This window comes from Falco cherrug, chromosome 15, assembly GCF_023634085.1.
Source record: "Falco cherrug isolate bFalChe1 chromosome 15, bFalChe1.pri, whole genome shotgun sequence".
NCBI classification, from domain to species: Eukaryota; Metazoa; Chordata; class Aves; order Falconiformes; family Falconidae; genus Falco; species Falco cherrug.
In genome coordinates, this window is record NC_073711.1 from 2,726,811 (window position 1) to 2,752,728 (window position 25,918).

A 25,918-nucleotide genomic window follows, 5' to 3' on the forward strand; every position below is an offset into this window, starting at 1 on the left:
GAGTTAAAGATTTCTACCAGAAAGAAAATATTATATTTCAGACATGAGATAAAAATCTGCTATCAGATACTAGAACAATGTATGAACTGGGCTGTTCTGCAACTGCTCGCCACTCTCAATTTGCTTATTTCTGACATGTTTACAGGATTTATGAAAAGCTCTGTGCTGTTTCAGATAGTAGGGCTCACCCTTTCTTTTTCTCACTCTCCCTACATGCATATGCCTGATGGCAACCCCCCCCGACCCTGACAGGCACAGGGATGGAATCTGGGAAAGAGCAGGAGTTTTGAATTACACAGATTATTGTGCAAAGTACAGGAAATTAAAAACAATTAATTCCTTGTAAATACAAATGGAGCCAGACTTTCTTTTGATTTATGCTGACTTTTTACCTTCCCCCAATGGCTTATTTCCCTATTTTGCCATGGAATCCCGCACAGTCAAGAGTGAAATTCACGGCTACCACACTGTAATACAATATGAAAGACAAATGTTTGGTGACTGCTGATAAAAGAGAAAAGGCCCCATGGTGCATTCTTTTAGCCAACTTATTAGGAGTCTTATAAGACACTGTATCTGTTCAGAGAGAGGAAGTTAATCACTGCTCAGGTTCAGGATTGTGTAAGCAAAGTAGTCTAAGATATGAACTGACTTATAATGTGCTCCCAAAGCTGCAGTTGCTCCCCAGATAATCCAGGTAGGAAGAGAAAAGAGAGAGGAGAGCAAGAGAGACTTTTTTTTTTCCTCTCTTTTTCCTTCCACTGTAATGAAATCAATGAATATTCTATTGGAGCTGAAAGAGCTTCTTGAAAGACTAACAAGATGGAAGAGAATAGCACAGGTTCCAGCTAAAAATATTCAAAATGCTAAATAAAAAATGTCAGTAGAAGAAATTGTAAGAAAAACAAGCCAGCCCTCTGCTCCCAGAATGTTAAACTGGTAGGAAAAACCCTGCACCAGTGAAGTCCAGCAGCAAGGCAAAACTATCAAACATCCTTTGCAATTGAGGGCTTGGAAATTAACACATCAAATCCATGGGGAATTTGCACCACAGTGTCAGAGTTCTCTGGCCACGCCAGCCCATGCTGCCACTGCCACACACAGGCCAATGCCTTCTCCCAGGGTGGGTTTCCTCCCAGGGCCATGCAGGAAAACTCACCCTGCAAAACAAACAGGGCTGCAAGTTGTAGGAAGAAATTCTCCTGAAGAAAAGGCTTCCTGAGAGGCAGAAGCAAGGGCAAACGGGGCTGCCAGCCTAACCACTTAAGGCCAAGGCTTGGCCCGCCCTGCAAATCCACAGTGGTTCACTCTTTTTACCCCAGGTAATGGGATCAAATTCCTACCTCATCACTTTACCTGAAACGCCTTTGTACTTTCACTGAGAGCCAGCACTAAGGATCACAGGATAATTCAGGGTGGTGGGGACCTCAGGAGGTCTCCCAGACTATTGAGCTTAATAAAGAACTGAGTCTAACGACTCTGATGAAAACCCATCTACCCTAGTACTATGACTATTGCTGGAACAAATAGCAAATGCTTAGAAGAGAAACTGAAAGACAAGATAAGAGGGCACATTTTCCCTGTCTTGGTTTGACAGATTCAGGAGAGATGCTGCTCATGCCACATCCCAGTGTCTCACTAGACCTTAATTCTTCCTGTTTAGAGAAGCTGTGCTGGCCTCAGACTTTTGCCCCTTTTTGCTAAGCATCATCTTGACATGTTCAAACCATAGGACATCAGATGTGAAGAATGAATGCATTAAACAAGTCCGTTTCAGCATACAGCTAGCACTAAGCAAGAAAGATAGCAACTGAGTCTAGCAAAACACTGCATAAAGTAAACTGAAATTTCATGAAAAGGAAAGAAAAGAAAAATAATAATTTACACAGCTGTGGCCTGAGGGGTCTCTTCTCTTTTTGGATCTTTTCTAAAACATTTCTGGTGCCAGCCTTTAAAAACGGTGGAGCAAAGCTTATTGGTTCTATTCCAGATGACTTGTGAAGAACAGAGACTTTTAATCATATCTGAAAGCTCCTTCAGGGCTTTGTATTTTATATAATATATGGTTTATTATAAGGCAGATTGGTTATTTCAACAGCCTCACTATTTATGCTCAACTATAGCTTCAGCAGAACTTTTTTGCAAGAGTTTGCAGTATGAGCCCCAGCCAAATTCCAGCTCCCATATGGAATTTGTCAGATTGCAAATGCAATGAATACTTGTTCCCCTTTAACTTCTGTCCTTCTCAAAGTACCATCCATTTCATCCTAGCTTGAGAAAGCATCTTCCTAACAGCTTGGAATTGAAACAATGATCTGTCAGATTTATTGCAAACACTGGTCATGTTCAGAAGGTAATCCAGAGCAAGTCCTCCCAAAGTGTCCCAAACCCGTACTCCTTCTGGTAAAATTTGTAAGAGGTTCCTCATAACTCTCAGCTGCTTGAAAAACCTGACCTAACAGACAGAAGAATAACTCCAGGTCACTGCAGTTATTGATGCACCTACATTCAGGTCTGCTGGGTGGACAGATCACTGAAAATAACAGAATAAAAAGGGGAAAGAATGTCTTTCAGACACAATTTAATTGTAGGTGTCTGGCAGCTAATGCAGTAATAGGAATGTGTCTGTAGGCCACACTCTGGTGTTCTACTTAGAACCATTTTTTCTTGTCTTCAAATGGATTCACTTTGCCACTTCAGTAAAACTGGTTTATTTTTTTTTTCTGGAATGAAAAGTTACTGAAAATATGGCAAGAAACAGCTTACTCTTTTGTGGATAGATTGGACTTATGCTTCAAAGTATTTATCTGCTAAATATAAAGCCCTCAAGGACTTATACATCATTAGATCAGTTAATCCATTCAGTGATCAAATAAATACCCACCAAGGTACATGTGATGAAAATAAATATTAGCATTGTTGAAATAAGAGAGAATTGGGAAGGTTGTTCAGTGGTGAAGAAAGGGAGGGTTACTTCTGAGAAATGGGAATACATTTCTTTATTCTTATGCAATTATACTTTTAAGCACTGATTGCAGATAGAAAAAGAAGAGCTCACGAACCCATTTGTCTACCTGGATAGAAATCTCTCTTGATTAAAGTCTCTTAGTCTATTAACTACTTCTATTTATAAACTTTCAATTCATTACTTGACAATGTAATGATTAGAATACTGGGGGCTAGACTACCACAGGTGAGCACTGGGATGCGAGAGGTACATTCATTCCCCTAATCCACAAGCACCAATGCCTGTTTGCACATGCAGATGCGGGTCTCATTAAAATTGGCTCATTCCTTTATAGCTGGGCTGTGAAATTTGACCATCAAGTTGCATCAAGGCAGTCAAAGATCTTCACAGTGTACTTAATCGTAAACATGTTTTCTCTTCCCCCTAGACGTGCCTTTTGGGTTGCAGACAGACCCACAAGTCACAGCCATTGTGGGGAATGACGTCCGGCTGACCTGCCGGGCCTCCAAGTACATCTACAGCCACCTGGCCTGGCACTACCCCTCCTCAGAGGTGGCTCTCAGTGACTCCGTGATCGAGAAAACTGACACCTACTCTGTTTCTCTGACACTGGTCATCACTAGCGTCTCAAAGGAACAGAGTGGCCTCTACAAGTGCAGAGCCCAGAACAGGCACAACAGCACCGACATGCTAGAACAGCACACTCAGCTCCTCGTCAGAGGTAGGTCCTGCCAACAGAAAATGGCAGTGGGACGTGCTATCATTCTGCTGCAGGAGCAGAAATGCTGCACATCGGCTGCTCCCTTTGAAACTTTTCAAAGCAGAAGGTGCCCAGCATTTCTTAGGGGCTGTCCTAATACAGACTGTGTGCTCTGCTTTGGGTTTTTTATTGCATTACTTTATGTGGATTGACACCTAGCCATACGTATTACTCATTCCGCCACTGCTGGTTTTGTATAAAATATTTGCCTTACACATAAAAGTGATTTCAGATACATTTTACCTTCCTAACTCGATGCTGGGTGCAGATATGGTGCTGACTGAGGAGAAAAGGCATCACCCACCATGTTACTAACAGCACAACTCCATCATTTGGGACTGTCACCTCAGATCTGTGTGACTTTGGTAGAAGATTCCACGCGCTTACAGCTGCCAGGATGATACGGATACCTAAATAGATTTGCACCCAGCAGATGTAACCACAAATGTCACTGGTCAAGTGTATAATCAAGTGACATGTACCATTTATTCTGGGTAAGTGGGATGCACTTCATTGTAATACAGTATTTCCTTACTTATACCCAACCCCCCAGTTCTTTTATTTTTGTAAAAATCATAACACTACAGATCCTGAAGCCTGGTTTCTTTGACTATATAAATATAAAGGCCAGGACACTTCTTCTGGCAGAAACTCACTGAAAATCAGTGAAGTTTCTTCTGCTTCAGAGCAAAGAAGAGTGATCGGCTCTAAGCCTTCTCAGAAGAAAAAGTGCTGCTGGAACAGGCGAAGTTATTAGCTACCTTCCTATGGTGAGCAAATACCCAAAGCACAGAACTGGAGCAGAACTGAAATAAAGAGGCACAAGCCGGGGTGCAGAAGGCAGAGTCGTTCAGAAGCTGAACTAGACAGTGATTTTCAAATTGGCTTCTTCACTTACATTAATGGCTAATGAAACGCTGAAGGGACAGCTATGCTGCCACCAGCACTTGTCACTTAGGTACAAACCAGGCTGTGCAGTGCTGGCTTCATCCTTGTTTTAAGTGAATGAGCACACTGCCCATGCAGCCTCCTACCCCGTGCAGCCCACACCACTCGCACAGTCCCTTCCCAAGCCATGCAGGCACGCACACAAGGAGAAAATGCTCGCCCACGCCACAGCTGTGGCTAGCACCGCTCTGATACCTGAGTGGGAGGTGATTTATTTTAAGAAATGGCATGAGCACCTGCCTCTTCCTGAAGTGCGGAGGATGTGAAAAAATCTCACCCTGGTATTAGAGAGTTCTAGTGGTTTGGCTTGTCCCCACAGCGGCACCGGAGCCACCTGTCAGCATCATCTGCACTGGGCTCCCTCTGCATTCAGGCAATTCACTTTTCTCTCCCCTGGCAGATATTTTTATTCACTTAGTCAAATTTCCACCTACACAGACACCTACACATGATGGCTATGGGAAAAACACAGCTAAACTGGGAATACATCCATGGGAGAACTGGAACCTTGATCCCATTCTTCTAGAATTACTGGGGTCTGTTATTTGTCTGGCACATGTCAGCAATGCAATTCTTCTGGAGAACATGCATGGAAATGCCCCTCCAAACCAGCCCTCCTTCCCCTATGCAGACAAGGTCTTTTAAATGTACTGACACCCATCAGCTACTGTCCTCATTGCAGGTTTTATGTATTTTTTAAGCTATGCTTTGTGATTTTATTCATTGCTTTCCTGAAAAATTAACAGAAAGTGGAGGTTAACATGCTTTGAAGGAGGTAGGTAACTGCACTCATGATAGAGGACACAAAATCCTTAGAACTGGTTCCTCTTTGCCTCCTTCTTTCTTTTTTTGTATTCATTTGGTATTTGCTCTACCTACTCACAGTCCTCTGTTTTCTTCAGCGGTTGAGAAACTCAAGGAGGTTCAAGCTGAACCCAAATCTAAGCTGAGTCAGTTTGAAAATAAACCAAATAAACTCACCCACTCCTCCCATAATCTTTTAGGGGATTTTTGCTACCACTCACCAACCAAATCTTTACCACTTCCAGCCCGGAGAGGCCAAAGGAGAGGAGATGGCAGAGCCGAGGGAGGTACCTTCTGAAATTTTAATGTTTACTGTTTTCTTTTGTGACTGTAGCAAAGGCAGCACCGTATGTGATACAAAACCTCACCGATCTGGAGGTTAACATCAGTGGCAAGATCATTCTGGAGTGCAAGGTCAATGGAACACCAGAACCTCAGATTACGTGGAGGAAGAATGGCTACCCCATTTCAGCAGCGTCAGGTGAGTGCACTTGCTTCCCAAGCGCGCGGCGGTATTGTCCGAGATGCAGGATGACAGACTGGCAGCTTCACGTGTAGGACCTACAGCTCCACGGCTACTGCAAGCACGGCTGAGCCAGGATGGTAGACGCTACCCCAGGGAACACACACACAAATCCCCAAATATATTAGACCACTGCAGTAATCTCCAGCTTGGACTTGGAGGTCAAAGCTGCCAAGTGGTTGCAACCCACGCAGATTGCCTTCCACAGGTGCAGCGTTGGTGTCTGCAGAGTCAGCATTAGCACCGTGTCAGCAAATGACGGGGTACAGCATGCTGCTGGTCCCTCTGCTTGGGGGAGACAGCGGCTGTGTACAGAGCTGAGACAGCGAGTGTACCTGCTTATTCGCTGTGTCTGAAAACACAGGCCTGGAGTGCCAGATATCCTTGGGGCCAGGTCAGAAAATACTGCAGCAAATTGTGGGCAGTCACCTCCCAGTCAGGTCCAGGGCATGCCATGGCATATCACACATCCTTCTTTTATCCCCCACAACACAGTAATGAGAACGTGCTCTCAGCGCTGGTACAGAGCAGTACGGGTGCAGTGCTACCACAGGCAGGGAGCATGGGCTCCCTTTCCTGAGCCTGGAATTCCTTCTCAGCACTCTATCCTGACATCTCCTGTAAACCATGCAGAATCCCATGTCAGTAGCTGGTCCTGTGACTTTAATTTTGCATCTTGGACTAGGTAGGAAATCTAGGATCATCCATAATTCAGATCAGACTGTTCTGAGAGAAACCCTTTATAGCTACTGAAATTCTATAAATAATTCTAGAGGGACAAGCATATAACTCATCCAACCAATGGAAACATAAATAAAATATTTGGAAAAAACACCTCAGGGTAAATATTTCAGCACAGTGCATGGCAAGTTCTGTGCAGTACTCTTGTTAACAATAATACGATTCATAGGCAGAACACCCAGAAACTCACAATGTCCTTCCCTTTTGGATTCAAAGCCTGACCTGTTTCCCTATTTCTGCCCCAACATTTCCTTAGTGAAACAGAGGAGATCTCAGTTTTGTGCCACAAAAATGAGGAAAAATTAATTGCGGAAAATTAATCAGGAAAATGAAATGCAGAAAAGCCTCACATAGGTCACATCTAAGCAACCTCTCTTCCCACTCCACCACTAGTGGTGCCTGTGAATCCAGGGTTGCTCCATGCAGTGATTTTTACAGGGATGTGCATAGCATGATTTGCATGTTCCACATGTTAGAACTCCCATCACTTCCCACAGCCTCTGAGACATCAGCTTTCTCCAATAATTTCACTGAGTTCCCTGTTTTTCCAGTGTACCTTATTGCTAACAGAAAACTTATCTTCCCATCACTTCACCAACTTCCATAGTTTTCTCAGGCGCTGCCTGCTCATAATAAATTAATAGCCACATTTGCTGTTGCTTAAAAGATCCCCAAGCAATTTACACAGGTATTGAAGAAAAAAAAAAAGTCAGAGAAAGGCTGTTGCCAGACCACAATGAAGAGCAGCGTTTTAAAAAGCCTCCCAACAACAGCGTGTACCAAACCTGCATGGATGGGAGCTGACTTTCAGTTCTCTGTCTCCTAAAAGTATTTGTAGCCAGGTAGGTTACTGTGATAACACTAACCAAAATGCCTTACAACAGGAATTTCCATGGAAAATAATACCCTGGTCATTGAGCGAGTGAAAAAGGATGATGAAGGGCTCTATGAATGCAAGGCGTCCAACGACATGGGCCAAGACAGCACGTCAGCCTTCATTAAAATCCAAGGTGAGGTCCAAGCTAAGGCGAAATGCATATATTGTGTTGGACTGAGGAGAGCTATTCTTCAGTCATGGACTTTGGCTACATATAAAATTTGGTTGTACATTTAACCTACAGGTTCTGAGGAGAAATCCAACATTGAAGTTATCATTTTGGTCTGCACTGGCCTAGCTGCTACTCTCTTCTGGCTTCTTCTGACCCTGTTCATTCGGAAACTGAGAAAAGTAAGAAAGCTTCCATATCGCACGGAGGGTACGGAAATGGGCCCAGCTCATCCATTGCATCAGAGTTTAGGGCTGAATGTTTGGGGCAGATGGTAGAAAAAATGCAAAATGTTCCTATAAAAATTCAGTCCAAGTTTTCTAGTGATAGTACCCTGACTTCTTAGGAGATCACTTGCACTTTGTGAGATTTCTACCCGCTTCCATAGTACAATAAAATCAGGCTCCCCCCTCTTTATGAGTCAAACTGGCTTGCAAGATTAGGAAACTGAAAAATCCTAAACCCCTCTAAAATGAGGGCTTGATTTCAGCATTTTTCTCTGAAATATAGGTATTAAAAGGGGGGCCCTGTTTTAAGAAAGATCCTAGGATGTTTGCTCTAGAAATAAGCTCAAACCACACAGCTTATTTTGTCTCCAAGTCTTACTATTCTTTCACCTCCTTTGTGTGACTTTTTAAGCAAAGTTTCAGTAAAGTTCCAAGGAATTTAGGACTCGTTTTCCTACAACAAACAGCAAACAGAAAGGCAACCACAGCTCCCTGCTCACCAAACTACAGTCCCAGTGCTGAACCCCAAAACTTGAGTAAAATTTCCCCTCATCCTGCAAATACAGTGATTAAATGCATGTTTTCGTACTTGGCCTCAATTTAAGAGTTGTGGACAACAGTGAATTTCCTATTACATTTTACACCCATGCAAGTCTGCTCACAGGACCCACCAAATCACAATTTCTCAGTTAGCAGCATTAGAAATAGCAGTTTTGACCAGCCTTCAATCAATTTTAAATTGTAATAAGCAATAGCCGTGAAGTAAATAACTATGGAGAATCAAGACTGCAAAACAAAACACTATGAAAATGCCAAAACAATCCATAGCGCCCCGGGAAGTGCAGGTCATGGAGTTCCCCTAGAAAAGCACTGATTTCCTTTAGCAGATACAGGTAGTGGGCAGTGATTGATTTTGTGTCCTCAGAGTGTTTACCAACATTAATCAGTGACACTTCCCAACACCCACGAGTGGCAGGCATACAAAAACATTTATTTCTCAGATATAAAAAAAAAAAGAGAGGCAGGAAGCTGAAGTGATGCATTCATGGTGCAGAATAAATTTCAGAGCTAAGTCTGGAATTCAGGGAACTCCCCAGGCAGCACTCAGTCTTGCAGATGACAGCTCTTTCCCATTAGAATTGCAGGGTAAATATTGTGAATAATTTCTCCACACCCTGTTTTTAGCCCGATGCCACAGATATTAAAACAGGATACCTGTCAATTATAATGGATCCAGAGGAAATGCCTCTTGATGAGCAGTGTGACCGTCTCCCCTATGACAGCAGTAAATGGGAGTTCCCAAGAGACAGACTGCGGCTGGGTGAGTGGTTTGGGTATTAGTACTGTAAAGAATGGTAATTTCTAATGCTCCTCAGTTTCACTAGATCTGTTGTATAACCCAAGAAGCAGCCTACCAGGTAGTGCCAGTGTACTACCACGCTTGGGGAGAGCTGGCAGTGAGTCACAGAATTCAGGATCATCCTTAACAAGGGGTGAAACAAGGGATTTGGTAAGAAAAGCAAAGAAGTTGTCTCTCTCTAAAATAGCTATCGTCTCTTTTTCCTTCTTGGAGAAGTGAAGCCAAACTCTCAACAGGGAAGAAAGGCACCTCCAGGTACTGTCCCTGCCAGAAGTATGGTTTCATACCCATAGAGGAAAAGAGAAAGAGAAGACAATCTGAAAGGTGACAGTCTCAGTGAATTTTATTTTGAAGACATCTATCAATTCATCAAATAATCAATTCCTTATCAATCACTTGAACTTGGGTTTAAGTTGTAAAGAGCTATCATGAAAGAATGAACCAAATTTCATTCAACAGCTCAGCTCACTGGATGATGGAGCAAGAAAAAGTAAAAAACAGGTTGTGTTTGTATAAAGAAACAGTAACATCCGTGTTCAATAATGAGTGTAGGGAATATATCTGTGTGTGCTCTTGGTGCTTTAGCTGGAAAACATGGAAGAAGGAGGAAAACAGACAAAAATAATAAAAAATGAGATGATAGTGGGACATAGGGTCAAACTAGCAGAACCAAAAAGCCGGACCATGATGCCTAGCGTACTCTGCTGCACTGTAGGTCTGAGCCCTCAGAGCACACAGGCATGAAAATTCAAATGAAAGGGAAAATTATCATCTTAAATTCCATTTAGTATAGCTTTTACATCAAATAAATGTCAATAACTGAAGGGTTAAGGGGTTCTGAGTGCCTGAGTGCCTTTGCTGGCTATCTCCATGACTGTGATTCATGAGAGATCAGGGTTCCACAAGTCTATGTTTAAGTCAAACTCTGACTTTCCTGGGCTTCAGGACAACTATACGGAATTTTTTTACCCTTAAGCCATATATATGTATTCAGCCCTGCCTTCAGCTGAATGCAGATTTATTTATTCTACTCTGTTCTGTCACATACTGTATTGCATTAAAGTCATATGGATATAAATCACACTGTTTATATCCCTATGCTGCAAATATGTGATACAGGCTTCTATTGACTATCGGTCTACGTCTACGTTGTGCCTGGGCACTGGAGTCTTGTATTCCTTGCACAGCTGAGAACGCATGTTTCCCTCCTGTCTGATGCAGACTGTCGTAAGTCCCCTTTTGGCTCATTCTTGACTCTTGCTTCTCTAGGTAAAACACTGGGTCATGGTGCTTTTGGGAAGGTGGTGGAGGCGTCTGCTTTTGGCATTGATAAATCTTCAACCTGCAAAACAGTTGCCGTAAAAATGCTTAAAGGTACATATCCCTCTGAGATTCTCAACAAGACTCCTCAGGGAACCTGTGGGCAATGAGGTTTCCAGTTCTCAGCTCCAAACAAGTCCCAAGTTCATTGTGTTCAGAAGGGAGTGGGTTTGTCATATGGGAGCAATTAGTCATTATACAGTGGATGTTAACGTGTAGGAAATGACAAGCGGGCTCCATGCTGTGCTGCTGATTAAGTCTTGTATTCCTAGAGGAGGAAAACAGCAGCTTCCAGGTCTGTGGGGTTAGGAGGGAAACAGATTACAGAATGTAATTACATTAGATAGTCTGAAATTGGATATAAGCCTTCGATCACAGCCCTTCCAGATGTAGAACAGTTCAAGGGGCTGAAAAAAAAAGCAATGCCAAGGGAGTGAATTAGAGACAACTTGCTTGCAATTATTGAAATTAAGGAAAGCTTTTACCATTCAGTGGTGGGGAAGGGGGGAACTTGGAGACTATTCTTTCATATTATATTTACATACAAAGCCTCTGCAGACAGCTTGTGAGCAAAGGCAACAGCCAGTACATTGACTACTTGGGTTGGAGGTTTTTGACTGTTCACTTAGGATTTTTGCAAAGGTGCAATCATGCTCACTGGATGGCTTTTCATAGCCCACATTGCTTTGCATTGCTGCTGCATGACAGTATTAACCTCTGCAATGCCATGATTCAGGAACTTCTATCACAGCATTTGGCTTCTGTTGCTAGCTGCCTCTCTTGATGCTCTGCTGCTTCCCATCTCTCTGAAATTTCAAGAACATCAGTTTATCACCTGTCTGGACCTCCTCCAAATCTGGTCTCCCTTCTCTGCATTAGTCAGTATCTCTTCAGATCATCTCTCTTGCTGTTGTTTCTTCTGTTCCATGCCCGTCTCCAGATCCCTGAAATATCCTAGGAGCCCCTGATCCAGACATGCTCCCTTCTCCATCCAAAACTTATTACCCTGGATAGCTCTGGGTTTTCATTCACTTCCACGCTGTGCTTCCCAACTGATCCTCATGTCAGCTCTACCTTGCCTGCACATATTCAGCCAACTATTTGACAGTTCCTCCATCATTTTACATCCTCCTCCCTCAGTGGAGGCAACAGCCTCCTGCTCTAACCTGTCCCTCCCCAACTAATGTGCCCATAATTCATCACTTTCCTGAATAAAGCAGATTCTCTAGTATGAGTCAATCCATTCAGGAAAAAAACAAAACAAACAAACAAACAAAAAAAAAAGGCTCTGGAGATGTCTGCATTTCTGTAATTCTAGCATTATCTGTCATTTCCATGAAGCAGGCTGGTATCAGTTCTGGGTTCAAGTCTAAAACTTAGTGTGCAAGATTATCTGAAACACTTCTGAGGCTGTTCTGTTTAGATTTTGCCAGGCATGTGTTCCAGCTCATGCTTGCCTAAATCAGGGGTAATACCACTCATGTACACACCCGTCTGCAAACACTGTTGACTGAAGAAATCTTGGAGTTGTAACAACTCCTTCTTTATAACACAATTTGGTGAAAGATTTGTTTATGGAGAAGTCTACAAACAGATAAAGAGGTTACATTTGTCAAACCAAACGATCTGTTTCATAACCATTTATTTATATTTAAATCTTACATGATGCAAAAGGAAAGAGGGGAAACAGGACAAAGTCTCTTTTGTTAAAATACATCATGAAAGTTTTGGAAAGAAGGCAGAAGAAACATGCCAGCATCTGAACATTGTTATGGTCTGAGAGTGCCTTCCTTAGCTTTGGCAGCAAAAGAGAATGAAACTACAGTATAACTGGCTAGCCGCTGCTTCAGCAAGTGTCAAGTTCATGGTTCACACACAAATATGGCCCCTTTTGCTTTGGTGGGAAATGTATTTCTTGGGTCAATGAGATCTCACAGGGCTGATATTTAGTAATGCTGTACCTTCTCCAGTACATTTTGGGACCCAACCTACAGATGTGTTGGATTCCTCCATCGCCTGCAGTGGAGAGTTGTGAAAAAATATATTCTGAGGTATAGTAAAGAAGTACTACTAAACTGCACATCATCATTCTAGATGGAGGAACACGCTCTTGTGTGTGCTGTTGTTGCTTGGAGTGGTTGGTTGTTCCTTTGCCAGGCTTGCAAAATTCATTCCTTGCAACGGCTCTCTGGTATCTGATTTGGGGGGAGGGTTCTGCTGCAGGACAGTAACCCTCCATAACCCATGCTAGAGAAAGGAAGAGTCACCCAAAAGATAAAGTGCTATTCCACTTCATAAAGGTCAACAGACAATGAAACAGATGAATTATTATCTGTTTAAGAGTCTGAAAAGCAAAGATACTGCAAGTAACCTGGGTTGGTTTTGTTTCCAAGTATAAACAGGATCTTGCTGTGTCTTGTTAAAAATATCCTGTTGTGTAAAGATGATTCTTTTCCTGTTTATCTTAAGCAGAATGTGCAACTACTAATGAATGCAAGGCTTTAATGTCTGAACTGAAGATCCTCATCCATATAGGACATCATCTGAATGTGGTCAACCTGCTGGGAGCCTGCACCAAAGCTGGAGGTGAGAAGTCCTCAGTAAATAAGGAGCAAAGAAGAAACACTTTTCAGATACAATGTGCTTGGATGTATCTGTGGCGGAGCCCAAGTCTCATGCACGTGCAGTTAATGCAAGCACAAATATTTCTACCTCTCTGGTCACAGGAGAGCCTCTGCTACTGCAGAATATGGCCACATCTCGTCAACGGTTTCTGAACCGTCTTCTCCCAGCCAGTAGTGTCACTTCTCTATTTTCTTTTTCTCTAGCCTTTGTCAGCTTGTTTAGAAAAGGGATTATGGACTGAAGGGAGGCAGGATCCTTAACTGCAATTAGGTGCCCAGTTCCTCCACAGAGGCACTACTGATCATTTCAAAGGTGCACCTCCCTTTTCTTCCCTGCCTTATCAGAATAATGCACCATGCTGAGCACTTAGCTTCTTGAGGCCTCCTTCTTTCCCCAGCACCTCACTCTTGCTGGGCAAGTGCAGGCATTTTTTGGGTAGCACACAGGAAGCCTGAGGCACTCCAAAGCTGAACGGAGCAACAGCATGGACCTTCAAGGAGCTGAGCTGACACTACTGCCTGTACGTCACACAAAGAATCTGCTGCAAAGTGCAGACTTAAACAAAGGACTCCATAAATCTTAGACCTTTGTCACTAAAACATCCCTTCCCTTACTGCCATACAAAGCATCCTTGTCTCTTCCTACACTGTGCTTTAACTTCAGGGTAACAACTCTCGAAGATGTCTCCTTAATGCTTACAGTGAACCTTTAAAACAATCCCCAAAGGACAGATTTAGGAAAGCTGAGGACAAAAACACCAAAGTAAAATTAAACAAGGGGAAAAAGCAAGAGAGATCGTGCACACATCTGTTGTCATCTGAGACTTCAAAGCTATTGTTTTCCCAAGTAACTTGTAGTTGTCCAGTCATAGGGGAAAAAAGAAAACTTCAGTGAGGTAGATTTGGTAGGATGCCAGGAAAGAAATCTTCCCTCCAGCAAGACAGTCCCAGTTCCTCAAGGAGCAGTCTGCAACCAGCAACCACAGATACTGCTGTAATCTGGGAGCCTTGAACGGGGAACTTGCAGGAATTGTTGTAGCACTGCAGACCCCAAAAGCTTGCATGGCAGGATGACCAGGATGACCAGTTTTAGCTGGAGGGTTTTAAGATTCAGATGTGTAAGTGAGTAGCCTTTGCTTGGTGCTGTGAGCACAGGGGAAGTAACATTATGAACGCTGGTGATTCTCCTCTCCTGTCAAGTCAGTAAGGGTGCTTAATACAAACAGGTGCTTAAAACAGCAGCATTGCTAAGATGTCAATAGTCTTTAACCAAAGCACTAATTCAGCCACAGAGTTCCAGCTGCATACTAAGACACATCTCAGTAACTGATCAAATACTGTGAGTGTCCAGTTTCTGAGGAAATTTTTCTCTTGGGAGTCCCTCAGTTTCCTGTTCTCCAGCCTCCTTCATCCTGATTGCCCTCCTGGGTGAAGAGGTAGCCCTCTTACATTCTAGCCACCTAGGAAAACCACTGATGACTCCGGGGAGCAGTGGCCTGAGCAGAGCGGTGCAGCATGGCTTTGCAGGGCACTGAGGAGCCTCTGGGCAGGCGCCGGTTTGTTTACCTTTGAGCAATGCAACTGCAGACTAAAGAAAAATAGCCTTGAGCTCTCAAGACAGACACCAGGATAAAAGTTGCTATTAAAATGCCATTCCAGTACACAGTGCTTTCTCCTTCCTTGTTAGGTTTTATGTAACCATGAAACGGTACTCCTGATGAAGACTGATATTAAATATGCACATATATTATTTTAACAATATAACAAACAACAAATTTTACACCTTGACTGAGTGTCTGATGTTAAGCAGTTAGAACTAATGCATAGTATATGCTTTACAATAAGAAAATGAAATACGGAGAGGCCATGTCTAGGAAGCATTTCAAAACTGTGAATAAATCACTAACTGGAGCTTTAAAGCTGTACTGCAACCTGCATTTCCTCAGGGCATCCATGAGGGACATTCCACTGGAGGTTCTTCAGAACAATGGACCCCAGAGCTCTCTTGCTCACTGCCGGTCCCAGCACTGCTGCCTTTAAGCCCAAGAGCAATGTTGTGTGCTCGGCGCACCACTGACAGCTCTGATCTGGGGCCGGTTGTGTTTTTGCCATCACTGGCACAGTGTTCTCAGGTGCTGAACATGGTACAGCTGCAGTCAACAAGGACTGGAAGTCCTGAACAGCCCAAAGGTCAATCTAGCAGTGCTGTAGGGCTTGTACAAATAAAGAGCCTGGCAGAAATATGCAATGTTGTTATTATCAAGCTGTTGGTTATTATTGCTAGAATTCACCATCTCCCTTTTAATGGGCCAATTGTCAGTCAATACTGTACGCATCAGAGTGCACCCTGGGGACAGACTGCAGGACAGGTCTGTGTCCCCGCTTCTGATACACCAGCTAGAAGCGCTGCTTAGAGCTGCCTCCTCCCCGAACAGCCAAGTGCAGCTCTCAGCACTTTTCCTTTGAAGTTCAGACTCCTAAGTCTCAACTATGCACCTTCTAGACAGAGAAAGGTTTCTGGACATGAAAGTCTGGTTGCTTAGGATTGCTAATAATACATGTTTATATGCATTCTAGTCCCGTGATTTCACTTTATCTTACTTTTGATGGTTACAAAAAGCAGTGATTACACTAAAGGTAAAGAGGATGTAGCTCTTCATTTTCCTAATAGCTCACACTGAAACATAAAAGCATTTTCAAGCAGATCTTAAAAATATGCATAATTGTATTATGCTATTACTGCACTGAACTCTACAGTAGTTTGCACAGAAATAAGAAAGGAAGAAATTGATAGGACTTTCCAGGCTTTCAAAAACTTCACACTAAGTATTTCTGAAACTTTTGATTTAGATCTGTCTATGGTTCTGCATACTTTTATGACCTCTGGTGGCATCAGCTCCACCTAAAAAAAAAACAGTTCTGAAGGCAGCAAAGAAAAATGAAGACTGTTCCATGCTATTGATCTATTATAGGGTAAAATAACCTTAACAGCATATCGGATTTTATATCTTTATTTATCATTCTCGATTTTCCTTTGTTTATAAATAAGGAATAAATACCTTTGCCATCTAATGGGGAAAACTAAGAATCAGTATTCCCTTCTCTCCATAACCACTACTGATTGTGTGCTTCTGGAATGTCACTTCTCTGTTTCCCAGTTTCCTTATCTGTGTAAGAGGAATGACAGCATTTATTTATTTTGAAGAGGATTTGTGAAGATAAGTTAGTATTAAGTGCTTTGCAGTGCTTCAAAACTCATTTGACTTTCACTGTCTTTTTAGGTCCTTTAATGGTCATAGTAGAATATTGCAAATATGGAAATTTGTCCAACTATCTAAGAGGAAAACGAGGAGACTTCATTGCATACAAGGTAAAAAAATGACAGGCTTCTCATAGTTGCAAGGTGGAGAATTAGCCACTGACCACAAGTTGGATTTTTTTCTGCATTGGCACTGAGACAGTTTGGTATTTATATAGGCGCTGTATTTTCTCACCGCATTTCGATTTGTATGAGCAAGAAACGGAAACTTTTTCCCCTGCAGGATCTCACTCTCAACCTCTTCTTTTCTACCACCTACTAAAGAATTAGTTGCAGATACCCAAGTGCTCGAGAGCGTTTGAGAGAGAGAGGGAATTACTTGCGATATACTACGCAGCTCAAGGGGGGTAACAAAGCAGTAGTAAAAAAATGGTATTAATTGAACTAGGAGAAGGTGAACCCTTGCAAAATACAAACCCAGTTTGGGGACTTTTGTTTCTAGGCCCACCCTCCCCAGCTACCGAAAGCAGCCCACCCTTCCGTCATCTGCTCAACCCCATCTTCCGTGTTTTCCTTTCCCCTCTGCCAACCTAAAAGTCTGTGCTGTATGCAGCGAACTGGATCATGAGCACGGTCTGCATTAAACCTAACCAAATGGGTTTGGTTTCCAAACAGTTGTCTGCATCCACACAAACATTTGTGCTAGCACAGACTGGGCTAGCATATGGGGGAAGACACAGGAGGCCAGAAGCAGCGATGAGGAGAGGGCAGAACTATCCCTCATTGCGAAAATACAGCATTGAAAGGGCTCTCTGATCTAACTTCCCCAGATAATTCGGGGTGGGGTGGGGTGTATTTTTGTTATCATTATTATTACTACTACTACCACTACTGCTACTACTACTACTAGTACTATTGTGTACAGACACAAAAGTAAATAAGGTACTTTGTGTAAGAGAAGGAGATTTTCCTGGTACAGTCACTCAGCGTTTCTTTTCTCACCCTTGTTTCCGTGAATTGCAGGGACTGGTTATGTCTCACTCCCCAGGACAGGGTGACTGCACATACCTTGAACAGTGATTTTAGCATGGTTTCCTAGGAAAGCAAGAGGTACAGAATTACAGTATCTCTGCTCATCTCTCAGTCTCACCCAGCCAGCTTCCAGCTAACTTTTATGGTGGAATTTTCTTATCAGTAAAATGGAAGGTTCTGTATTAATAAGTAGGAAAACAGGCTTCATTAGTTCCGCTACTCAGGGAACATCATGTTCCAACATGTTTTCAGCTCATCTTCAGAGGATGCTTTCTCCATATGATACTTGTTACGTATTTTGAATCCCCAGGAATTGCATCATCCAAAGCTAAAAATCAGTTTTATACCATTTCTAGTCCCAGGAAAACTCTGACCAAGCAGAGAAAAGTCTGGATGAGTCCAACAGTGATTTGACCGAACTCATCAAGAGGCGACTTGAGAGTGTAGCCAGCACAGGAAGCTCTGCCAGCTCAGGATTTATTGAAGATAAGAGTTACAGTGATTCAGAAGATGATGAAGAAGGTAAAAGAAACCTACCTAATCCCAGATCTTTTATTGTAAAGATTTCCGTTACTTGGCTAATGCCACACACGCTGTCACATACTTTACAAGCCCTTACATAGCTTGACTTGCTCTTGAAATTGCAAATTCTTTCTCTTGCCTGTGCCTCACTCCAATTTTACACAAAAAGAGATTTGTAATAACGTATGCATATAAAAGCTGCTCCTGTTGTAGAAGAGGGGTAATAGCAATATTTTACCTGGAGATTTGCGGGGTCAGTCTGTTCCCAGTCTAGTCACTCGCTCACTAAAATAGTTTCCCTCACTTTTCTCCCCAGATGTTGTTTTCCCCGTAGCTAACTGACATGATTAATGTTGGATGGAACTTCTTTAATCACCTCATCTTCTGCTTCTAGGTCAATGGTTCCTAAACCAAAGATGTAATCCTAGTAGAGAACTCATGTAACAAAACTCAGATGCAGGGCTGGGATCATCACTGTGCAAGTGGCACCAGTGCCAAAAAAGTTTGGAGCTGCTGCTCTAGTGTTTTGCCATGTCTCTGATCTCTCCTAGATGCTGAGGACCTGTACAAGCGGCCCCTGACTTTGGAGGATCTGATTTGCTATAGCTTCCAAGTGGCAAAAGGCATGGAGTTTCTCGCCTCCCGAAAAGTGAGCTCATTAAAACCTCAGGGCTGAATTTCTTTCACAGAATCATGAGTATCTGATATGAAGAAATCCAAATACACTTTTGAGCCTGAGTAATCTGCTTTGTGCTCTTATATTAAAGTGTCAGAGCTCCATTAGCTCTGGTGGTTAAGCAATAAGTAGCACTGAAGGAGTTGTGAAGAAATATCATCCATCATGTTATTGGCTACAAGGACTGGCATCTGTAAGATGATAGATAGAAGGAGTGAATACAGTCCAATTCTAAGACAATTCACAGAACTGTCTCATAACTAAATGTAGAAAAGACTTCTCATAGAGAAAGATCCTTCTGGTACAGTCAACAAAAGTACTACTGAAAAATAAAGAGGGAGTATCCAGCTATTTATTTGGCTTGTCAGCAAGGTTGAAGACTATCAGCAAAGTTAGCACCTCTTTTGGATTAAAAAAACCGTATGTTTGTAGCCTGTGGAACGTCCACTTTTCAAGTAAATTGAATGTAATACAAATGCCAGAGTATACCCAGAACAGAGCTTGCACTTACCACATAGCTACCATGGTAGCACACACAGAAACCATGAGCACTGTTACTCCCGTCTCACACACACACTCGACTGCATTTGCAATTGTAACAGCTGCTGATTTTTGACGTCTCCCAAATTTCCCAGGAACAATTGCCTGGAAAATGGCACTCCCTTCATTTCAACATAACTGTGACCGTTATTTCACATAGAAAAATCAGAAAACTGTAATACTTGGCTTGTTCCCTGAGCTATTTTCTCTTTTGCATATGACAGTACATTTGCGGCAGATTCCCACACACAGTTTCCCTTTCTAACCTGCTCTAAACAGAAGTTCATTGATCTTTCCATTTCCAAAGAATGTCTCATGATTTCAGCTCTAGCAGGGGCTTGTTGTCCAGGCGAACCCTATAATCTTGCTTCTCCTCATTCCTTCACAGTGCATTCATCGGGATTTGGCAGCAAGGAACATCCTTCTTTCAGAGAACAACGTGGTTAAGATCTGTGACTTTGGACTAGCCAGGGATATTTATAAAGACCCTGACTATGTACGGAAAGGAGATGTAAGTGGAAGAAACTTGAAATGCTGATCTCCAGTTTTTATTCCCCTAGGGCTTCGGCAAGTCAGTAACAACAGTTCTGTCAACATCTTGTGTCTTTTGCATTCTTAGGCAAGACTTCCACTCAAATGGATGGCTCCAGAAGCTATTTTCGACAAAATTTACACAACACAGAGTGACGTATGGTCTTTCGGAGTGCTGCTATGGGAAATATTTTCCCTAGGTAAGAAAGGTTTACAAGCCTTTTTTCCCCTAATTTATGGCTCTATTGCTAAGAAAATCTTTTAACAAAAAGTGATAACATGGTGCCATCTTTCTGTTTCAGTTAGTAAAAGTGCACAGTGCAGATCAGGTATAAAATAGTCACTGGAGTGAAGTCAAAGAGAACTCAACCTGGCAAAATACATGAAAACACTGAACATTGAAGAGGGGGGAACAAAATAAAATCCAGAACCATGGGCCTAACATTTGTAATAACCAAAACCAACAGAGCACAGAGATAATGCAAGCCTCTGCTGCTCGTCAGTGAAATATTTCTTTGAGAGCAATAAAGAAGTTTCCTTGTCAAACCATATTTTCCGCTCAGCAGTCTGCTTCAGGAAACCACAGAGCTCAAAGGTCACAGAGGTTTTCACTGCTGTTGACACAGTGGTCTGATGTTGCTAGTGGCAGCCCATGGAACACCAGGGAGCTTGCCCACATGACATTTTACCCCAGCTTGGTTATCTTCCCCACAAAATCTAAGTAAGATTTTCTAAGTAAGGAAAATGTCTTGGCAGCAGCTGCCACCACGTTGATAGGAGAACCAGTGCTAGGCTGTGTAAGTAATTTCAGCAGCAAACAGGTAGAATGCTTACTCTTCTGGCCATATCATTTGCAAGCCACAACATTTTTGAAAGACTAGTAATGGTTTTCCTTAAGTACTATAGATTTCATCTTACGGTGCTGCTAGAAACCTCAGCCTCACTGAGATCTGGTTACTGTCCAGCAGATAAACCCCTGAAATCTAGACAAGCAGTCTTACAGACAGTTAGACTTTGCCGCCTCAAATTCTCCTTGCAGAGTCGCAAGTTTTGTTTTCCTGAGGGAATTTAGGAATGTCAGCTCTGGCTTTTTAATCAGCATTTGCAGACAAAAGAGTACAAGAACCATTGTCAACTTAAGCTGCTGAATTTTAAAGTAAACTCTGTAATCTCCTACTATCTTTGGTTCGTGGATCAGTTGAAATTAACAATCAGGCTGAAGATGCCAAGTCCAGATCTGGATGCAAAGTCTGGAGCTGCTTCTATCCTAATCTTTGTTTAGGGCTGGCTGCAAAGGTCACAGCCTGATTTCTCTTGTTCATATCAGCACACAAAACAGAAAGTTCACACTCAGATGGTTAAAACAAATGGCAGTTATTGCTTTCTCCAGAGTTCAGCCTTATTTATTTAGAGTTTTGTTATTTTGGTGTAATACTTTCATAGCTCTGTAACAGCCTCACCTGCTGCATGTGTTTTGAAATGCCACAGAAAGACCCGCAATGCCCCAGTTCTAATAGATTAGTCAAGCAGATGTATTCCCATTAGCATGCAGAGACGCACTCAGAGGGGACAGTGTCTCCACTGGGCATCTCCAAGGAACCAAATGAACTGAATACTGATGAATGGCCAGGACCACTGCAGATGGCAAAGTGTTTATATCATTCCCAAAGGTCCTGACAGAGTTTAACAGATGTGAACTTCAGGTCATTTGGCCTCTAATACTGAAGATTAATAAAATTTAAAATATAGTCACTGAAATTCATCTCTATTTTTAACTATTTTAAAAAATAATTTACCTGATTTCTTTTAATTTTAGATAGCCTCTTTTCTTAATGAAGGTGCTTACTTGGAACAATAGACTGTCCTCTTCTGAATTCAGAGGAATCTACTGAATTACTGCAAGGGCTGCCATCTGTAGAGCAGCCTCTGCCCTCGTTATGACGTAGATCACAAACTACTTTCTTCAATCTGTGGCACAGATTCAAAAGCAGTCATTTTCTCTAAGAGGGTTTTTCATACAGATCATCCAGGCATGTCTGTGGTTTGGCACTACTCACATCTACAGCTCACAAGATAAATATTTAATTAAGGATTTGTGTCACTGATTGAATTCTCTTATATAAAAGTTTTACAGATCATTGAGAGCCAAGGGATGGAAGTTATTTGTCGCTGCTACAGGGTATGTTTTGGCTCCCATTTACAACTGCTGCTTTTTACTGGGTCCCACAGACTTAGCACCCTCTTTAAAAAAGGAAAAAACACTGATTAGTAAAATGCACAGTTTAGTCTGGACATGGGTCCTTTCAGGGTCAGAAGCTGAATGATAGGCTTCCCCCAGAAAGGCTGACAGCTGGATCCATTTTGGTGATACACAAGGAAATCGGGACTTGTTAATTTTCATTTGGGGCTGAATTTGCATTGAGCATTGCATTATTTAAATGGAGTAAGCACACCTCGTGTCAGGTAATGCCAGCAATGTTTAATAAATCTTGAAATCACTTACATGCCGCATCACAGAATGTCGGTGTCTCCTGGAATTTAAATGTGCACTGTTCAAAAAGCAATCAAAGATAATTATGTAAACAAGAACTGCCTGGTAGTATAACATCAGCATCTTATTATCCTACTAAAATAAAACCAAGATCAAAAGAGTGCTACCTTACCCAATGCATGCCACATCTTTGAGCATTTTGGAAGAGATTTCCCCTAAGGAAAACATCATGTGTAGACCTTACGCCATATGTTTCAGCCTACATTTCTCCTGAGCTGTCCCAGCATCCCAGTCCAAGTTATTAGGCTTATCACATAGTCCAGATGAAGTACAATGCTGAGTGGAGGTGGAAAAGGAAGAGTTCTGGGCTTTTATGGTCTGAGCTGCCTCCAGCTGGTAGGAGGCCTGCACTGGTCAAAATACAAACTACCAAAAGATCTTGCCAAAAATTATTCTTCTTTGCCCTCCCTGTACTTGCTCTCACCAACATATTACAGCTGATATGATCAATGATGTAATCAAAGAAAGGTAACTCAGATTATGAGCTCAAGTGGAATTCTCCATCCCTCCTCACTCAATTGTACCATGCTGCCTTCAAGGCCTCAGTCACAATCAGTATTACTTGCAAGACTGATTTTTACCAATAACCTCTGCTGTGCTCATGAGCCAGATCTAGCCAGTGATACTCAGCAAACTGAGGGGTTTCTTTTGCGCATCAGGATGGTCAGTGTAAAACAGCAGCTCATCAATGGCATGACTCCATTCAGCTCCTCCTTATGGAGATCCGTTGGCCACGGTGGCACAACAATCACAGAATGCAGTCAGAAATGAATGAAAAAGCCATGCAGTCCATCTCTTCTCTAGTGAGGGGTGGTGTTTTCAGTGTTGCCCCAGTACATTGACCACCTAGAGCTAACTAGATCAGGTGGGGTTTATGCTCACTCCTCTTGAGAGGCCGCGCCACTGTTAAATAGTTATGGGATCAGCTGGGCAATACACAGATGTACTTATGATGCCTCAGTACCTTGTAAAGGTTTGCACAGATAAAACCCCACAGATGAAAAGACAAGCTAGTGAGAGTTCAGGAGATCTACACAGACAGCCGTTAAGAAGCTTGGACAGCAGTCAGTGCCCCCAGAGCCTGCTCCTAGCCTTACCCTTTTGTCACAGTGTAACTGTGGGAAAGTGACACTATAGTTTCTATCCATCTGTTTATTCAGAGAGATCTTGTGAGCTGAGAGAGGCCTATTTTGAGATCTTTGGCTGTTGGGTGTTGCCACGTGAGCTGAGCATTTAATTACCGGGTTATTATGATCACAATGGCAGGCCAAAGACATGGGAGGAAAATCAAGATATAAAGCAGAAATGATGCTACTGGCTATTTCCAAGCTATATAACTCCAGGAAACACTCTTAATACTATGATCTGATACTTGCACGTCAAGGGAATTCAAATGTGCTGTGGCTAAGCACCCCTGAGCTCTAAATGTCATCAGAGCCTATCTGCTGTGTTGAGATGCCCTCTTAGGAAGCTGCCAGGATCTTTGCTCCCCAGTGCATAGTTTTGCAGATTAAGGGGTCAGATTCTCAGTATAGAATAATTCTGGAAACAGCCATATTTTGGCACCTTCTTCACTGCTTTTATCCAAAAGATTTCTGCTGTGCTTGTTGTGCCCCCAAGTGCACAGCACATGATGGCATTTCCAAATGGGGGAAAAAAAATGCAGGAAATAGGCAGGAATGTTTTAGGCAGTAAATCATAATATTCCTTGAGGGCTGGATACAGATGCAGATTCCATTCAATCCCCTATGTTAAGACTTGATTAAATTTTTTTCCAAATTCACCATCCAGCCTCTAGGATGCTAAAATGTGAAAGACAAGGGTTGCACTGCATGTGAAGCCTTTGCTGAGAGGGGAGGAAAGCGTACGGATCTTTTAGGTCTATCCACAACAGGTTCAGTAACCTTTCAAACTTCATTGTAGACAGCTCTTGAATTTTTTACCTATGAGGCCTGGATTACTCAGATGTCAGAGCACTTTCTCATATTATATATTTGCTCTCCTTATTTATGGTGCATCACAAAGTGCAGATCCCATACAATTAAGATCATAACCTCTGAAAAGCCCCCACTTGCTCATTAGTTGAAGAGCATATTATATATATATATATATATATATTTATACTAGTCATTTCTCTGAAGATAACCATTTACATAGGAAAGTGAAACAAGTCTCACTCCTTCATTTTGAAAACTGCTAGGCCAACTTCTGTGCAATGTATTAGTTCCAGTCCTTTTACAGAACTCTACCTCTCAAAAGCGATTACAGTTGCCATGAACTGTCCTCCCAGGTTTCACACCAACTAGAGTGGCCCTGCAAATAAGCAGCAGTGAACACACACGAAGAAAAGAAAACAAAGCTAAAAACTTGGAAGATCATTTTTCAAGGAAATTTTACCTACAGGACTGCATAATACATATACAATACTACATCGGTGAACCAGGAGGGGAGGACTATAATTCCACACCTGAGCTTGAACTGCAGGGTTCTCAGGGCTTTCCACAGGAGCCAGAGGCTTACAGCTTCTCTGCACTTACTCACAGGGGCCAGTGAGGCCAGAGATTCTAAGGCAGTGAATGATGAGCAGGGCTTCCTTCATGTGTAGTCACATAGCACAGGATACTAGCAGATGAACAATTCGGCAAACAGTATGTAACAAATTGAATGAGCTGGAACTTTTCTACTACTGACCAAGAGGTCATTTGAAGTCTCAAACTAAGACAGTTTTATTTCTCTTCTGCCATATTTCACCTTGGAGTGGTCCTGGTTGTATCATAAATGCATGGATTTATGGGACAGCATGATTGAAATCTCTAAAGAGACAGAGCGAATCTGTAACAGATTTCCAAACAAAATGTGTAGATAGTAAGTGATCACAGCCTCTTCTTTGCTCTAGCTTCTTTTACTGTCAGACTGTAGGTAATCTCAAATGCTCAGCAGAAATAACTGATACGTGTTTAATTCACTGGACTGGGAAACAGAGATTGTGCCGTTCTGGAGCCTCCTCCTTATTTCTCCTATCAGGTGCTTCACCATACCCTGGAGTGCAGATAGATGAAGACTTTTGCCGACGGCTCAAAGAAGGAACTCGGATGAGATCTCCAGAGTACTCTACTCCAGAAGTGTAAGAGCTCCTGGTTTTCTATTGAGAGCTGATACATTTAATTTAAGTATTACTAAAGAGATTGTATTTAAGTGCGGAGAGGGAAGGAGACCTCATCAGATGACAGCTATTTATTTTATATTTTGTTTTCAGTAAATGTTGTAGTTGTGCATATCTTGGGTGTCCTGATACCACGGACCAAGTCAGCTTGACCTTTGCCAACAACAAGATTAACAGATCCCGCCCCCCCTGCCGCCAGTCAGTTGTAGTTCATGAATCTCAGTTCAGGAGATTACTGTGTCTGCCTTGATTTCCAGTTCTGTGACAGGAACTAAGCATCCATAACTATGATTTATTTCAGCGATATCAGTGGGGCCCAGCAG

General features: G+C 42.4%; 1 protein-coding gene across 2 annotated transcripts in view; it reads left to right on the forward strand.

Annotated features, from left to right (window-relative positions):
• The window catches only part of LOC102051492 (vascular endothelial growth factor receptor kdr-like), a 141,962-nt gene that overhangs the window by 94,560 nt on the left and 21,484 nt on the right, over positions 1-25,918 (forward strand). The window contains exons 13-25 of one of the 2 annotated variants that reach the window (XM_027809307.2): positions 3,396-3,689; positions 5,815-5,961; positions 7,629-7,754; positions 7,866-7,972; positions 9,203-9,338; positions 10,647-10,751; positions 13,167-13,283; positions 16,603-16,691; positions 17,969-18,134; positions 18,686-18,783; positions 19,739-19,861; positions 19,970-20,081; positions 25,457-25,556. In XM_027809307.2, the coding sequence (XP_027665108.2) occupies positions 3,396-3,689; positions 5,815-5,961; positions 7,629-7,754; positions 7,866-7,972; positions 9,203-9,338; positions 10,647-10,751; positions 13,167-13,283; positions 16,603-16,691; positions 17,969-18,134; positions 18,686-18,783; positions 19,739-19,861; positions 19,970-20,081; positions 25,457-25,556 (1,720 nt within the window). The remainder of the gene's footprint in view (positions 1-3,395; positions 3,690-5,814; positions 5,962-7,628; positions 7,755-7,865; positions 7,973-9,202; positions 9,339-10,646; positions 10,752-13,166; positions 13,284-16,602; positions 16,692-17,968; positions 18,135-18,685; positions 18,784-19,738; positions 19,862-19,969; positions 20,082-25,456; positions 25,557-25,918) is intronic. The other variant, XM_027809308.2, reaches the window with a different exon arrangement.